We start from the raw sequence: 17,905 nt of genomic DNA on the forward strand, positions 1-17,905 counted from the left end.
ATGGTAATTACCTGTGGTTTTGTTTGTTTTACATCCCATTCATGACTCATTTGCATGTGATGGCGGCGTGCAAATACTTTCCTGAGCTGAGACGTGCTACATATCCGTTCCTTAGCAACCTGAGTGCCTCCGATATTTTGTTGGAAAAAGAATCAATAGAGACCAAGATGTTCAATTGAATTTACCTGGGTGGATTCGTGTGCAGCAGAAGGAGCTGTTAGTGCTGAGCACATGACAGTAGATTAGCACGTAATGAAAAGAGTGCAATTGTCCTGAAGTGGCCTGTTATTGTTGATTTCTTGTGTGTCCACCAGTGGAGTTAGTTTTGGAATTTCAATCGTGATTTGAATGACTTCGATTCGAGGTGCAAGTCCTGGGAATGGTTAGTATAACCGTGTGAACAGGACGATTCTGCATCACTTTTACATACTGACTGTTCTTGATATAAACTGTTCCATACAGACGCCTCTACATGGGAGTGACATGCTGGAGATATTGGGTGACACCTCAGCATTCCCTGGACGTTAGGGAAGTCTGGACCTCTTGTCCACAGAAAACAGGCACACCAGCCAAAAGGTCATTTTGAAGAATGGCAGCACACAGAAACTTTCCGTTCTTCTAGTCTTTTGGTAAAACTGTGGCTGTGAAAAACCTTTGGGCTCTGTGTGTCTGTGAAGCACGGCAGTGACTGACTGCTCCGTGTGTCTGTGATGTCCAAGCGCAGTTGCTGTTTTGATCTTGGTATTATTGTTTGCACTGTTCAGCTCAGTGTTTCTGGAAATCCTGTAAAACGTGAAATGACGAAAGCTGTTGGCACTCCTTTTCCACCACCTTTGCTTTGGTCATGTCCATGGTCATGCCTTTCCACGGTTTCAGCAGTTTCATCTCCAACAGTTATTGTCATATCATCTATAAGTGCAAGTAAGCAGCTAGACAATATCAGGATTGCACTCGGATGAGTGTTTCAAAAAACAAAAAGTGGACACACAGATGGGATGATGACGCTTACCTTCTTATAGATTACCATTAGCTGCCTTGACCGTCAACCAATGATGTCCTGCTGACCGCTTTAATTTTGGATTTTTTAGTTAGATGTAGATGTTAAGTGTCCAGGAAAGTGCAAATTAGAGCCAATGTTGCCCAATATCTTCCACAGTTGTTTGATGGAATGCAAAATAAATGTGAAGCTTAATAATTACATCCAAACTCTGCCTTTGATTTATCGCCATTTGACCAGACAATGTGTAGACATTTCTCAACCTCCCTAGCTAGATGTTAAACGATAAGAAAATGGCTCAATAAATTATTAAACCATTTAAAAAGTTCCAACATATATATCAAATTATCCCCCAGCTGAATAAATGGCTAGGTATAATGGCATATCAAGATAAAGTGCAGCTGCAGCGTAAATCTACGTCTATTTAAATGCTAAATAACTCGGGATTGACTGCTGGCCGTGAATAGCTGCTGTCATGCAAATGCAGAGAAGAAAGAAGTGTAGCAGAAATGTGATTTAAAAAAAGAAAAAGCTTTGAAGAGAGTAATAACTCAGTGGAATGATAAGATGGTGTTCAGGTGAGCTGTCAGAGGTCATGTTTCATTTAAGTCCTGCTAGAAATGCGATATATTCAGACGCATATCATAAAGGTTGCACACATTTGAATGTATTTAGTCAAACATGTGCTTGTGTCAACAGCACTTCAGAAGTGAGGGTCAAAATATCATCAGTCATTTTATTGAATCGTAAATTTTCACAGGGAATATGTTCATATTTGCCATAAAGGAAAATGTCGCTACTCGTGTTGCAATTAGAGAGAGGTCTTGGAGCATCACTGGTCCTGCTTTCAGGGTGTGTTTGTGGGTACAAATGCTTGTGGTCAGTGGTGTTTTTCAGTCTAACTGGGGTACAGTCATCCGCATCAATTGCACTGGTTAGATTTTCTCAGTAAGAAATCCATTTAAGTGGGGAGCTTTGTATCTGAGCATGAGGTGGATCGAACAAATTTTGTTGGTATTTTTCAGCCGTATTTCATTCCTTGTTTATTGTGTGAAGACTAAGAACAAGAGGAGCAGTACAGTGGTTTCTCTTGATGCATCTGACATCTCTTTACTGCGGCTACAGTTTTAATCTTCAGATCATCAAACCATATTTGCCAGAAAAGTCAGTAATTCAAAAATAGCAAAAACAAACTCCAAGATATCTGTGTTAATTCTGCCTCATTTCCGACTTAAAAAATTCCACCCACAAACTGATATGCAAACTAGTCATCTTATCCGCCAGCAACATCACAAAGTTTCGCAGTCAAACCTCTCGAGATGTTGCTGGCAGGGATTTATCTCAACACAAACACCAGAAGGACCGTGAGGGACGGAGCGACAAGTTAATTAGTAATAAAGAGCAACTGCAGCAGCTGCAGGGTCGATTACATATGCATGTATTCAACAATCCTCTCAGGTGTGCGGGAAATATTTTCTTTATTTGTCACAAAAAACACTGTTGCATTTATTCATTTTTGGGTTGAATCAGTGCTTTATCCTGCTGCCAGTGCATTTCATCATCAGGTAGTTCCTTTATTTAGAGTAGTGATATTCATATTGCGCGCCTGTGGAGAAGTTAAACCTGTTGAACAAGCGACTCTTGCCTGTACCATCTGTTTCTTGTGTGTGTTGTCTAAGATTAAGGGGGCTGAAAATGTCCGGAAGTTTCTAGGAAATGTCTTGCTTGGCAATTTTGGAAACACCATATTGGAAACTCTACATGGGAATTACGGGGATTGTAGGGAACTAACTGGGAACGTATGATATCCAAGCATAAGTATAAACAGAAGTCAGAAGTGTAAAGAAGAACGTACAAAATGTTTTCAACACAATTTAGAAGAAGAAAAGAACACATTTTAATGGCTTGTTCTATCATCAAAACTTCACTTTCTTTAGTACGCAGGCTTAAATCTGTTTCTCCAGTAGTCCTCGTTCTTGAGGCTAAAATGCGTGGTCCAGTCTTTCACACCATAAATTTCCATGTAAAGTTTCCATTTGTGACAGTTCCCATAATTTTCAGCCCTTCTGTGCCAACAACATGTGTGCGATTAAGTAACCCACTTCTTGTCTAGGATGAGCGTCATTGAGTTTTGCCAAAGTAGAAGTCAATATTTTTGTTTTCCTCACCTTCCAATTGAAAGTTTAACTTCAGCTGTAATAAAATACTTGTTCTAATTTTACATACGGGACAAGTCTTCTTTTTCTTTGACTCCACAGAGCACTGCACTTATTGTGCTCCATGTCTAGACATTTACATTATCATTCGGTGACAATTTCCACTCCTGACATTTAAGCATGTGATAGTTGGTGCTTTTGCAGAAGTAGCTAATGCTACAGACAAAACTTTTTTGGACAGCCCTTCTTACATCTGGTGTAAGATGGCGATAATTAAAGGCCAAACGCATAAAGAAAACGAGTTAACGTACTTTTGTCCTACTTTCAGAGGAGCTAATTTACATGCCAACTCTTTTCCCCGCATCAGTTTATGGGATAATGATCTCTCATCCCACTGATATCTGCAAAGACGAAGACTTAACTTGTGATATAGGCTGGGTCTGTGGGATCAGCAGGATTATCTAAGATGGTAATGATCATCCTGCGGCACCCTTCTTCCATGAGTTGATAGCCAAGAACCCGTGACCTGTGCAAGGATTCTTTGGAAATAATAATGGCCTGTGAGGGTAGAATTATCATTCTGGAATTTGAAAAATTCAGCTTCTGTTTGCCTGCACTGCATAGCACTAATTGTTGGGTGTTAATGGACAGAACGTTGGAAACAAAACAACAGTCGGTCACAAATGACTTTATCTGCAACGATAATGAGACTGTCAACGCTCCAACTGTCATCATCCCAGCCCCAGGTGACACCAAACAAAGCAGCATTTATTACTCGCCCACATATTCCCAGGGGGAGGAAGAGTTTGTGTCCAGGAATCTGAAAATTACGTTTACGTGAATGATGTGCCATCCTAAAATCTCATCTGTATTCATTGAATTCCTGCTGCCTCCTAAAGTGAAGGGGATTGTTCTGGGCTGCCGCGCGTTTATTGACGCTGATGCCACTGTAATACAAGATTTTTTGGTCTAATGCAATTGCAGCGAATGTATGAAGATGGCTTTGTGAAACTATTCCACTGCTCACGGGTGTCACATTATTTCTACATTAAAAGTAGGTTCTTCACGCTTCAATAGTTCAACTCATATCACGTTGTGAGGAGGCTGCAGTAGCAGTATAAAATTCTTCTCCACGATCGCTGCAGTGACAGTGCTAGTTTTTTAATGGTAGGGACTGCAATAACCAAAACATTTAGGCTTGGAAGATTTTTTTTCCAACTGTATCTGTCATCATGTAACTGTAAGGTGACCCAAGAGCAGATGGTTTTAAATTCACAGAGGACTCGAGACAAGCGAGGTTTCTGTTAAACAAGAGATTTATTACACTAAAACACAAATAATACACGAACAATAACGATGAACTGAGGGCGGCGACACCAAAGTGGACACAATACAAACTGTGGGGGAATAACCTACAACAGAAAACAGGCGTGAGATACACTGCGCTGTAAAACGGGGACAACAGAACTCGGTATAAATACTCACGAGGCTCAATAAAACCAAAGACGAAAAAACTAGCACACAGACTGAACTGAAGTAGCGAGTAACACAAACACTCGAGGAAGCTAACACGGAGCTAAAGACAGGGAGCAAGAGATAGGAGAGCTAGATTGAACGAGGAGAGGAACACAGAGCAAAACAGAGGGCTAAACAGGGTCACAAGCGAACGGAGCAATCGAGAGAGAACATACCATGAGAACAAAAGACGATCATCTGGCAGCACATGCTGGTTGTCCACGTGTGTAAATCTCTGCAGAGGCAACCAGTGGAATGAGAACCAGCTGCGCTGCCGTGAAGCTGGAGGGGGTGAGAAAGCAAACAGGAAAAGGTGAACCAGAACACAGGAAGTGACACAGTAAAAGCACGAACCATGACAGTATCAGTTTGTTCTCTCTAACCAAGTTCTAAGAATTTTTGTTTAGGTGAGTCCTCTGTGACACCATTATTGGAGGTTATTCATATTTTTGCAGGACCACCATTCTTTTTTAGATATCTAGAGTAGAGGAAAGGGGGTTACTTTACACTGTATACTTTATACGGTTTATATTGCAGTATTTGTAGAATTTTAAAATGGTGGAGTTGGTAAAGTTTGGACTGGAAAAAAACAGCCAACTGAAAAGGCACTAGTTTCATTCGCATCTGCTGAGCTATTGCTATCTTGGCAGCGGCAACATAATTCCACCGTTAGTTTGAATTTATTTCGACTGTTGCTGATTGTAGCTTTTGGAGGCTTGGACGGGTCTTTCAATACGCTCTGATTGCACCTTCCGTCTTAGTTCCCAGGGTAGGTAACAAGCATCATGCATGTCAGTGATCCTCCCACAGGTTATTCCATGGCCTCAATGTTGTCTCCGAGGATAAATCTATATTTGATGAAACCATAAACCTCTCCAGTTTACTGTGGACGCCTGGTCGACGAAGGGAAATTTACTAAGTATTGTCGTCGTAGACAGGCTCCACACAAACAAACTGGCATTTATTATTTAGCGAAAGGCTAAAAATAAAGATTGCATGAATAATACCGTGGCTGATTGCGGCTCTCAACTTGGATCTTTCCGCGAGTCAGTCAAACTCCACAATCGTGTAACATAGCTTGATTGGATCCTTGAGGGTGTAACTCATAGCATCACTCTTGTGTGATGATGTTGAACTAGATGTTGGTGGTTGAACGGGGCTTCACCAGGCTGATGGTGATTGTGCAGCTGCGTGTTTCCAAGTGCAGACCGTGTTTCAGCTCATCAATTTTGGTGTCCTGAGGCCGATTTGTTTTTGCAATGTAAAGCCCGTGTTTTAGCGAATGTAGCAGCTGCGGTCAGCTAGTAAGGCTTTTTCCTAAATTTACAGACCATGTTCCCGACTTTATAGATGGCATTCGAGTATAAAGCACGCAGGGCAAGGTCTTGAAATGAAGTTTTCTGAAAAGCCTTCTCTTCTCTTACAGGAATCTATTGGACCGGGACACCTTCTCCAAATCCGACCCCTGTAAGTAAACAACATTTATGCGTCAAACTCCATTAGTGAGCATTATGAGCAAGCACTACAAGTACTTAAGTGGCTCATGGGGAAGCAGCATTATCTCTGAACATGTCAGAGATGTTGTTCAGATAATTGAAAGAAGGTCAAAGACGCTGGTGTCAATAATTGATAAAAAAGCTACTAGCACCAGCTTCACGATGAATCTTGGATGATCCAAACGGTCAATACTGGTTCTGTGCTAATCTTTATTTTACACGTCACTGTGTCCAACAGAGCCTTCCCTGTTCACTGGGATGCACAGAACCACTGGTGTTTGTTCCACTGCCTGAGTGTGTGTCACTATTTGGTGTGACAAATTGATTCACATGGAAGTCATCGGAGAACATTTCACCTCACTGTTCCGGTCCACAGTCAGCAGATTTCCTAGTCAGAGGCAGCAGATGGCTGTTGTGCCAAGCAAGCAGATGAGACTTGAGATTTTGCCTCATATTACTCCGAATTACACTTTTTTAAGTAATGCCGACCAATCTAATTCTCTTAACTCACTGGCAACGTTGCTTCATCTGACTTTCTCGTGCAATCATCCAATTTTGCAGCCAGATTTCTACATTTTATAGTGATGTTTTTCCTCATTCTTTGTGCTGATTTCCACCTTCGCCCCGAGCCAGGACCACTCCACTTGTTTCCCACGTCACTCTTCTTTGAAGTCACTTCGCAGCTTTCATATACGATACGTTTGTTGCACACCAGTACGACAAGTTTGTGGAAAATTAGCAGACAATTTATCTCAAATTGACAGAAGGAAGGGGACAAAAGTTGAATGTATCTGTTTACTACTCAGTACCTCCAGGTAACAGTGAGCTCATATAGCATTTACTCTCTACGTCTAATAATCCATAACTAATGCTACAGGCATTAGTATGATGGACTGATGAGGCTTCATGAAACTGCACTTTGTTTTTTGTTCAAGGTCTCTGTAACAGACAGTTGGCCTTAAATTATGAGCCATCAAAAGTGCGACACTTCAGATGTTAAAAGTGACAGTTCTACTTATCATAGAAAAATATTCCATCAACTTCGACCGTCATTATTAAACAGTTCAATGTTGCAAACTCATTGACACCTGGCTTTGAGATTTGGCTCTGTCAATAGACGACAGTGGAACTAAGTGGTTGGCCTTCAACTACACTCCATGCAAAGCGTCCTCTCATCAGTTCAGATATTAAACTAAACCATGCAGAGATCCAAAGCAACTTTGAGACTCCACGACCATGCAATGCAAGTGGTTGTAATGTTTTGTCTAATCAGAGTAAATGCGCCACTTTCCTTGCAGTATCTCCATTAGTTAGATTGCCAACGAGACTGCTGATAGACAGCTGAGCTGTGGTGCTACACCAAGCCATAGATCTCGACTCGCCTCTCCAGATGTTGCAGTGCTTGTTAAACCTAACGTTCCGTGCCAAATTGTAAATCCAAGAGCATTTTCGCTTCTCATGCAGACATTTAAGCCGCTCTTGATGCAGAGCCGCATTGTTTTTGTTGGCACCTCATTGTGCTGTCAGGCTGTTGCAGGGTAATTGATGATGGATGTCAGTATTGATGAGACAGAGCCAACGTTGTTTACTGGAGCTGGATGTGATGTTCAGTGACACCATCTTTCTTCTCCTCATTTTCTCCTAGTGGTGGTGCTGTACACGCAGGGCGTGGAGTGCAAACAGTGGAGGGAGGTAAGAGACCGCGGCCGCCTTCGACATCCTTTCACTTAAACGCTCCCAGTGCCAGTCATTTATGATGGATTGACCCGGTAACTGTCCCTCTGCCGGCTGAGCTGTGACTGATTGAAGTGACAGCGACATGTTTTGGTAAAGATTTGTTTTTATGGGGGCGCTGGAGTGTAATTAGAGCGCTGAGTGATCAAGTCGATAAAAGTAAAGTCAATTCTCTTTTGTCATTTATCAGTACGAGCCTGTGAGAATGGAAATACCAGCCTCAAATAATGAATCGGTGGCTGAATAAATTTGACTCAATCATGGTTGAAGTGAATCTATGGAAGGAAGGTGTCGCTCTTCAGGGGTGGTTATTATCGACAGGTCCTCTGGAGCCTTTACCGTGGGCTTGAGTCATTGTGTCACTGAATACCATCAGCTAGTCGCTCTATATAAGAGGGATTGATGGAATGTCTGTGTTACTGGTTGATGAATCAAGAGCTTGAAGTGTCGAGATTTTCACCAAACTCTGAACTGCTCTGAAATAAAGTGACCGTCATCCAGTAGAGTCTCAAACAAAGTTTAGTCCGCGCTCAGTTCGCTCTCATTCTGTCAGACGGGTCCAGTTTCACTCATGCGTTCGACATGATCAATAAAGCAACAAGCTCAGAGCTTGATCAAAAGGAGAATGAACTTTATTTTTAAGGCAATAAAAATCAAGAGTGAAATCTCGTCGGACTGGCCAAGGGCTTGCTCTTTAAGAGCTTGATCCAAATGTAATAAACATCTGCAGGCTGTTTTGGAGTTCATCTCTGTGCTAAACTGCACTGCAGGGATGTGAGATTAAAATAAGATTTTGTTGAAATGGAAAGTGTCACAAAATAATTTTCACGTAAATGTGGAATTTAATTAGTGTCTGTTTTCTCATCCCACCTTTATTCCAACATTCTCTTGACTTGAGATAATTGTGTTGTTTTATTGACTTGATGAAAGACCTATTTTTCTGAATGAAGATACATAAAAAGCAAGCGCTTGCTGGCAGATTAAAACTCCCGCTCACTCCTCTGAGGGTTTACTGACTGATATGCAAATGCGGAGGTGTTTAAAGTGGTAGCAGGAGGGGCCTCCTACACCTGTCATGTCTGGTTACTCTGCTCCACTTCCGGCTGACGTTCAGCCCCAGCGTCTCTCTGTAAGAGATAGGAGTGTGTGTACGCCTGGAGATGACAGCTGGCTCTACCAGCCGCAGAGTCAAGCTGCGCAGTATTGATAAAGCCAAGAGTGTCTTCTGCTCCTCTGCCATGTAATGTATTTTGGTTCTCCTGAGGGCGGTTGGTTGGAGAAGCTTTCACTCTGCCACCAACTGTCTGTAATCCAATTATTCTTCTGTGGGACAGACTCTCTCACTGGTTTGCACTGCGGCGTGTGAATTTCCACCAAAGTCTTTAGGATAACTTTTATTTTTATTCTAGTGGGATTCAGAACTCTTTACATTCTCAGACTAGTTTGAGGTCAGATAAAGGCGTTGCTTTCTTTTACGCCTTATTTTTAGATATGCAGAAAAAGCTCTTCGAGGGGTTTTCAGACCCACGTTTTGATGCTTACATCAGAACTTAAAGAAGATTATTGTTCTGAAGTGTGTGTACGAACTACAAAAAAAATCATTCTCTCTTGGATTGGGATAAATAAATAAGTCTAGGAAAATCTAAGTCTTGGATGAAGAATGAGTTCTGATGTAATAAACTTCAAACATGGTGCAGAATTTACGTTTGCGTCCCATAGAAGGCGAAGCACGGCCAAGAGACTCAAAATAGAACCAAGTAGATCCTCTTATTGGAGAGTTTTTCTGAGCTTTTGTAGTCAGACCTCCTCACCAGGACGACCCAACCTGGGGAAGTTCAACAAACAACACAAGCTGTTGACAAACTGCGACAAACTGTTTCTGGTCATGGCAACACCTTCTCCTCGTAGTGCTAGTGGAGTCTGGGCCTATGTTCTTCAAGTGTTGCCCCGTGACCCACATCCCAATGACAGCATTCTGCACGACCTCACATAAGCACTTGTGCTATGTTTTTGAGGAAGACTGATGTAGCGTGCAGAAAGATGCTTTACATACACAACCTATACAAGCCATAGAGGTGAGGCAGCAAGTGCCTCAATATGTTGACTTGATGTGAAGGAATTTTTCTCTCCCTCTGAGCTACGAAAGTGGATTAACGGTCAAACTGGGGCGACTTTGTCAACTGCCGATCATAAAATATAAAAGCTGCTCAAGGTTCTTTTGAATATCAAGATGCTTATTAACGTGGTAATGATGTCTAATTATGCAGCGCGTCTCCCTCCAGCATCACTCAGTGCAGCTTCTTTGTTGGACAGTGAGCTGAAGTGGGAGATCAGTTATTATCTCAGGTCTCCGGCTGACGCTGCTTTTCTTTATTTACCTGCATTGGCAAGAGACCAAAGTGGATGTGTTATTGTTCTCCACTGCCACATTCAGTGCCGACGACTGTCAGCGGCATGTACGGCAGAGAAGCTTCCGCACTTGTCCACAGGGGAGAAGAGAAGCACGGCACAGTGGTTAAACTTTTAACACGCCCAGGCTCTTGAATGCCTGATGGCAGCTGGCTGCAGCCTGCAGGTGGAGCACCACAGACCCCCACTGATCTGTCACGTCATCTCCGCCTGCCTTTTCTCGTTTTAGTCTTAATCTGGATGGTGTGAATTCCTAATCCTGCTGTTTGTTTCGTCTTGAACCCCCACGCCGCTGTTATTAATTCACAGTGTCAGTGACACCGTCTGCCTGTTAGCTTATGTATGCAGCTTCAAATCTGTCTGCGTGTGAATTATTCATCGTGATGGCAGTTAGGAGGGGTGTGTGTGTTTGATTGCTCATTTGGTCCTATCATTTCTCAGCTGTTGGTTTTCTGTTTCAAGTGTCCGTGCATGAAACTTGCCATGTTCCTTTAAAGTCCTCGTTCAGCTGTGAAGGCTTTGCCCCATTCTGACAATATGTGCATTGTTATGCCTAATCATCTCTCAGCTGCCGCCATTTGTTTAGAAGTGTCTCACAGATTCATCACATTAGTGTCGTTGGGCTCCACCATAACAAGGAGAAGTGGAGAGGAGTTGACAGTGTCGACGCGTGCACTCAAAGATCTGTCTGCCCCTCACCTAGTTTGGGAGAACGGAGGTGATCGACAACACTCTGAACCCGGACTTTGTCAGGAAGTACATCCTGGACTACTTCTTTGAGGAGAAGCAGAATCTTCGGTTTGACGTGTGAGTTATTCCCTTTGATCCAATGACACCTTTTTCTCCTCCAACTCTCTCTGTCGCTCTGTGAAACAATGTCTATAACTGATGATGTTTTATTTAAGAGAGAGTTAGTGACTAAGCAAGCTCTCCAAGTCAACACAGCCAGGTCACTGAAGGTGCATCCAAACAGCTGCAGAAAAAAACACCAGCTCCTGCTGCATAACCACCATGGTTTCTGCTGTGATGCCACATTAGTTTTAGCACCATTAATATGAATGAATTCACTCGAATGAAATCTGAATTGATTCATAAAAAGCTGCCCTATGCTGCCCAGTCCATGAGCTCCATGAGTGTTTGAATAATGTGCTATAACTTGGATGCTACAAGGAGTCTCTAGTTCGGAAGTGTCAGTCAAAATGTCTTAATATTCTCTGTAAACATCCCTTTAAATCGTCATGGACATTCTCTAGCAGGAGCCCCAAACACTGGAAGTCAATTTCGAGAGGGACATTTTGGCATTTCCTCTTCCTATTGTTATTTTAATCCATGAATGATGCCTAAAATAATAAGCAATCCGTCAAGAATAATGAACGGTTCCCAGGCAGCCACACCGCTTTAGAATTCCTCAAAACAAAATTGCTCCACATGTCGAAGAGCTTCCAAAAGTTTGTGCTTCCCGAGCGGTGTCCCTGGAGGACGTCCATGAAGCACTAAAAATGGAGATGCCGGTCTCTCCGACACTCGATGAATTCATTTGGATGAGTATCGCGGCGTGGCAGGTGCACGGAGGGACGAGTGGATCCCTCCACAATTAGTGCTTTGCATTTACATCTCATTTATTGCAGAGGTGGGCGGCTGGTCAGTCTGGAGGTTTAATTACTTTGACATTAACTTTCACCCGCAGATGACGGAAAGTTGCTCCGTGTTGTTGTTGTTTACGTTCCCCGAGACAATTCCAAAACAACCATGGGATGCATTCTTAATTAGCCCCTCTGCATAGATGAGTTATTTAAAGTCCAGGGTGAGAGATTGGTGGGAGAGTGTGAGGCACTAGCTCCTCTGACGCTTTTTTACGCCTCTGTTTTCAGGTATGACATCGACTCCAAAAGTCCGGATCTGGCAAAACATGTAAGTCTCAAGCCTTTGGATGAGCTTTCTTTGAAGGTCTGGTGGGATGGCTGAGAATATAGTTCCTGACTATAATGACATGAAGCCGGCTGAAGTAGACCAGTCGGGGTGGTTGGGTTGGTGTTTGCTAGTTTAATTTATCTTTGTAGACCAGCTGTCCAGACTAGTCTGGATTAAATGGTCATGCTGGTTTTGTTTACTTGGAACAGAAACAAGGCTTCAACAAAGTCTCCCTGCGTTGTTCTGCAACTGATGTCCTTTAAAAAAGCAGCACAGGTCATTGAGTTTCAAGCACCCTTGTCTAAAGTTTACAGACGGTTCTGCTTGTCCTCCTTCCCTTGATAGTTATTCAGTAAACCAATAGGCTCACTTCTCTTTGCACGCCTGAATTTTCTCAGGCACCACAACCCCTTATCAACCTACTGACCAGACATGAGCCTCATGATCGGTCCTCTTTGGAAAGGTATTGGCATCCTCTCTCGACCTCCAGTGCCGGGTCACACCTCACAAAAGAACAAGAGGATGCATTCTTATTGCCCTTAATATCAACGCAAGACCTTCATAGAAAGTGTTTATATCCTGTTAGCATTCAGATGCATTATGAGTCCACACATTTATAATGCATTATTACTTAGACAGATAGACATGTAGACATTTATGTGTGTTCTGCTTCATGCATGCTTCTTATTTTGGTTCCACGCAAACCAAAGCTCACAGCATCAAAGGATGCCATTCACCAACTGTGGTCTAAGGTCTCATATTATGCCCATTAACCTGCTCCCACTCTAACTCAACATATCAGCTGATTCAATAACAGCAAGGGCAGAGCAATGAAGCAGAATATGGGACATTTAATGTGGAAATGTGTTTTGCTAAATTCTAACAACTAGTGGTTTGCATTATACCAAAACCCCTCTGTGTGTTCTCATGTTGCTGTGGTGGAGTTGTGTGTCGTGCTTCTTTCTAAACCCTCATGATTCCGGGCTGCTCTTCGCCCTCCAAATCTGTCCCCTCACACATCCACTTTCGCCCTTCCTTCTCCCTGCACTTGTTTGATGACAGTCTGGTATTTGAGTCGTGTGCCTTCTGTTCCATGATATGCTCTGTTGTGTCACTGCTGCTGCCCGGGCTTTCTCTCCTTCTCCCTTTCCCTCTTTCTCTATCTATCGCCTCCTCCTCCTTCTCCACCCTGGAAAAGCCAACCGACTTTAACGTACGTGTTTGCCTCATTCATAACTGTACAATGACTTTAAGGAGGCTTATCTCCTCACCACTCTCCTTGTTGCCCCCTTAACATCATCAACCCCAATATACATCTCTCTCACCCCACACCTCTTGCTCCCCTTCCGCTTCATACCACCATGGCAGGACTTCCTGGGCCAGGTCCACTGCACGCTGGGAGAGATCGTGGGCTCTCCTGCCAGTCGCCTGGAGAAACCCCTCGGGTGAGTTTGCTTTTGGCTCAAAGGTACGTTCGGGAAATTGAGTTTGGAGCCACCTGGATAAGTTTATAAGCTATTAAAACTTGATCTCAATGCCGGAGAGCAGGTTGCAGTCATGCATATGCAGCATTTATTGATATAAACCCAACAGAAAAAAACAGCAATGCAGTATGTACCTTCCCTACTTCTGTTACTCTTTCCACTCCTTATTTTGACACAGTTTTATCCCATCACAACACTCACTCTGGCAGTAAACCTTTACACACTGCTATATGTACATTGTGTACAGTAAACGTTTCTATTTGGGATCTTCATAATTAGCTTTTGGGACTAGCATTTTAAATGATGACAAGGAAAGGGAAGCAGATTCTTTGAGTGAACTTGGACTTGTTGGACGAGATCAGTTCCTCCGTCATCCTCCATACCTTACCATTGATGGCTCCATAGTCAGCCATGCTTTTTATGTTTGTGGTGAACTCCTATGGTCATTTATGGCCTGGTTCTCAAAGCTAGTGAAAGGTGGTCACGTTTAATGGTTTTAGAAGCCCATTTTTGTGGCTTTTGCTTGTTTGGGGAACTCATGTGACCGAGTGCACCCTCTGAACGATTTTAGTTTGTAGATATAGCAACACAAACTTCAAACGACTGCTGCAGAGCCTGTGACATCGCTGCGAGGATGAAACCGTGATAGATATGTCTGCCTCCTGGAACCATCTGTATCATACATTACACTGCAAGATTAGACCCGTGTTCAGATAGGGATGGATAATTGAAGACGACCGGGGGCTTCCTCAACACAATTACTGTCATTAGAGAGGCGATCTAGCCAGCGCAGAGGATTCAAGTCGGCATGAGACACATGGCACCATCAAACCCACTTCAATGCAAATAGAGAGATATGATGCCCCGAGAGCATCGGCTCCTGCAGTCCGGGGAGATTAAGGCTGAGTGAAATATGTGAGGGGCTGTGAAGTGTGCACTGTCTTGGTGTGTTTGAAGCTGCTGGGTGAGGCCACATACAGGCTGGGCGAGGGTGCCAGTTGCCTTCAGTGGTGAATGAAAGGATGAGCTGGATCAAGAGAGAATGCTGCAGAGCCTCACCTCACATCAGAGGCAGGCAGACGCTCGGCGGCCCCGGGCCATCTTGACAGGCAAAAGACCTGATTCTGCAGCTTTAAGCCAGAAACCTCCATCACAGCATTCGCCAAACTTTCAGGCCAAACACAATTTAACAGAATGCAGAGGCCATATTGTTTCAAACTGCAACCTCAGACACTTTGTTGTTCTGCTTCCACACAGAATTAAACTTAAAAGAGCTGGTTTAATTGAACCAGAGGCATCTTCAGAAAAAAGCGCAACACAGCTATTAGTTGTGATGAATTCCCATCTTAGCACTGAGGAAGACTGCTTCTTAAATGCTGTGCCAGTATTTACTGGGTTGATAGTGGTCACAATGGAAGGCAGAATATGATAAAAAAAGATGTTGGAAAAAGACCATGAGCGACTCGGTAGGTTAATGTCTTGACAAAAAGCTCGACAGAAACGGCAAGGTTACACTGTGCTAGTTCCCAAATGAAGAAATAAAACTCCCGAGCCTTGCCTAAGGACGACAAAACCTGTGTCCTTCACTGCGTTCAATGATTGGCTTAGTTTTAAAGGGATGTATACCTGCCGACTCCGTGGCCTTCTGTCTGTCAGTGCTCATATGTCTTTTCATTCTCAAGAACTTAGAACCAAAACAGCATTTCACTTTCGTATATTTATTTAGTTTGAAATTCTACCATCACAAAACAACCCAAGAATGAGGGCCAAGTGTCACCATACCCGAAGAATGCTAATTCAACCCTGACCATCACCAACCTGTGTGTTGCTGACGGCCGTGTGCCTAATGGACTTTTCCCTACTGTGATAGATGACAGCTCTGAAGTTGTTTAATGGCCATGTGCGATCCATTTCCCTGTCATGGGTCCTGATGTGACAGTTCCTCTGTCAGGCATGAGGAACGGCTCCCGCTGGCACCAAGGGATGTGTTCACCGTACTTAAACAAGCCCACCAGTGACAAACTGCATCCAATGGCCTGCTTAAGAAGCACATCAACTTCCCTTTTCTCTCTTTTCCACGCTTCATCTCTTATTTATTCTTTCCCCGTCCATCCCCTGCCTCTTTATCTATCCTGACCTGGTTTCCTCTCAGTGTGTTCTTAATCTATTTCAGCCCTTCAGCAACCTTTACATTTCTCTTATGTGCCACCAAGTGCTTGTCAACCTCGGACAGTAACTGTTGAAATATTCCTGTATGTCAACCACATTTCCAGATTTGTCAGGGGCTTATCTCACTAATTCTGAGAACAAATGTTGTTGTATTTTTACCACCATGTATTCTGTACGATAAGAGAAATGTGGAGTTAAGTTGAATACATCCTGTGATAGCATAAGTCAAACGTTAGCATATGTGATGCCTGTTTAGAATGAAAAGTGCCTGGCTCCGCCCGTTGGTTTCCTTCAAGAGCGCAAAACACATAATAGTGTACCATAATTGGCTTAAACAGACTTCACACTTTTCGTCTTCTTAAATTTGAAAGACACCACACATGAAGATAAAAAGTCCGACCGAACTCAACATACTGTCCCACCTCCAATCTAGGTAGGTCTTTACCTCGGTGGCAAAAGGCATTAAGAAAAATCATAATGACAAATTTACAGGAAGTGTGGCTGCATTATGCAGGCATAATTTTATTCTATTTTTAGTTTATTATTTACAAGAAAAAATTCTTGACAGTTTTTATACGCCAGTATATGTCAACTAATAACAGAATGTGTTTGAAACTGAATAAAAAATAAACCATTTAATCGTCAAATCAATATTTAGTGGTCCTGCCACTAGCACACTGTCGAATGCATGGAGTGTCCCGATGGTTTTTCCCTCTCCTGTGTTCCTCTCCTGAGTGTCTGGTCCATGTTCTGATGCGTCCAACTTCCTTGTGTCGCCTCATGCTTGCTCTGCACCCACCTGGACACTCAGATAAGCTGCTTTTGCCGCTGGACTAGGGACAATTTAGATATGGATAGCTCACTTCAGCTAATGCTGTTTACATCAGCAAACCAGCTAAGAATCTCTGGCTCAGGCTGACTGAGTTTTACCATTAGTTATAGGTGGGTTTGGACTGGACTGCAGTCTGGCCCCGACCTTAGCTGGGATAAATAACCTGTTTACGTTCATTAACACAATTCCTGTGTGCGAACTCAAAGTCAGCTTCTCTCTCTGAAGTGAGCCAGCAAACGTGTCTTTGATCCATGCTGCAAATATCGCTCTTCCAGCCTGTACGTTCCCTCAGCTATCAATAACCTTGATATATGCTTCTCATTAAAAGCAGATTATGGGGCGACGCCTTTGTACCTCCCCTCAACATTTATTTTTGTCATAAAAACAGGATGAAGAAATAGTGGTACATCACACCGCATCATTTATTTCCTGCCGGAGTCGTGTATGTGTAGAAACGTCCCCAAACGGCAACGCTACTTGTTCCTGCGGAGGCTTTTATAACCGCCTGCTTGAGGTGGAGGCCTGTGGGGCGGACTCATAATGTGGTCGTATAGGTAGCATGATAATAGAGTTCATTATACAAATGGCGGTAACCTTTTGTGTTGGCGCTCTAAATTATACCTCACACTTGAACATATGAATGCGGCATAACATTAGCATGTTAACCCATTAGCCTACTGTGTCTCTGCCTTCTGCTGTGCACTCGATGTGGGAAATGAAGCGTTGGCTCCGCTGCAGTGGGTGTGCAGCTGGTGCTGCTGTGAGCAAATGGAAATGAGGGATTCTGAACCCTACAGAAATTTCAATTTTCATTTTATTCTGGAAAAGAAGATCGCACTTTGGAAACAAAAATTGAATGTTGTACTTTATAACCAGCTCCAACACTTGTGTTTCGGAACACATGTTTCGGAAAAAAGCCCTTATTTCAGTAGAGTAGAGTGTAGTGAGTGCAGTATGTATGCAGTCAGGTACTTTCATGTATATTTAGAATTCTCCAAATCCCACTGAAGTAGGCTCCTCAGACTAATTTAAAACACTCAAGCACATATCAAGCCGTAGTTGGTTTCAAATGGGCGGAGCTAAGGAAAAGGTCAATTAGACCCTATTGGAATGAAATATTGCCTCTGAAATGAATCCTTTAAAGTAACCTTAATGGCAACCACAGGACTTTGAAAAATTGACAATTGACATTCAAATATTAA

The 17,905-nt window shown here is 43.0% G+C and overlaps 1 protein-coding gene across 3 annotated transcripts in view; it reads left to right on the plus strand.

Moving 5' to 3' along the window:
- Positions 1–17,905, plus strand: part of LOC128749482 (copine-5-like) — a 79,527-nt gene that overhangs the window by 22,478 nt on the left and 39,144 nt on the right. For 2 of the 3 annotated variants that reach the window (XM_053849131.1, XM_053849128.1), the window contains 6 exons: positions 6,095–6,135; positions 7,810–7,856; positions 11,011–11,114; positions 12,179–12,218; positions 13,417–13,431; positions 13,587–13,663. In XM_053849131.1, coding sequence (XP_053705106.1) covers positions 6,095–6,135; positions 7,810–7,856; positions 11,011–11,114; positions 12,179–12,218; positions 13,417–13,431; positions 13,587–13,663 — 324 coding nt within the window. The remainder of the gene's footprint in view (positions 1–6,094; positions 6,136–7,809; positions 7,857–11,010; positions 11,115–12,178; positions 12,219–13,416; positions 13,432–13,586; positions 13,664–17,905) is intronic. The other variant, XM_053849129.1, reaches the window with a different exon arrangement.

This window comes from Synchiropus splendidus, chromosome 18, assembly GCF_027744825.2.
Source record: "Synchiropus splendidus isolate RoL2022-P1 chromosome 18, RoL_Sspl_1.0, whole genome shotgun sequence".
Lineage (NCBI taxonomy): Eukaryota > Metazoa > Chordata > Actinopteri > Syngnathiformes > Callionymidae > Synchiropus > Synchiropus splendidus.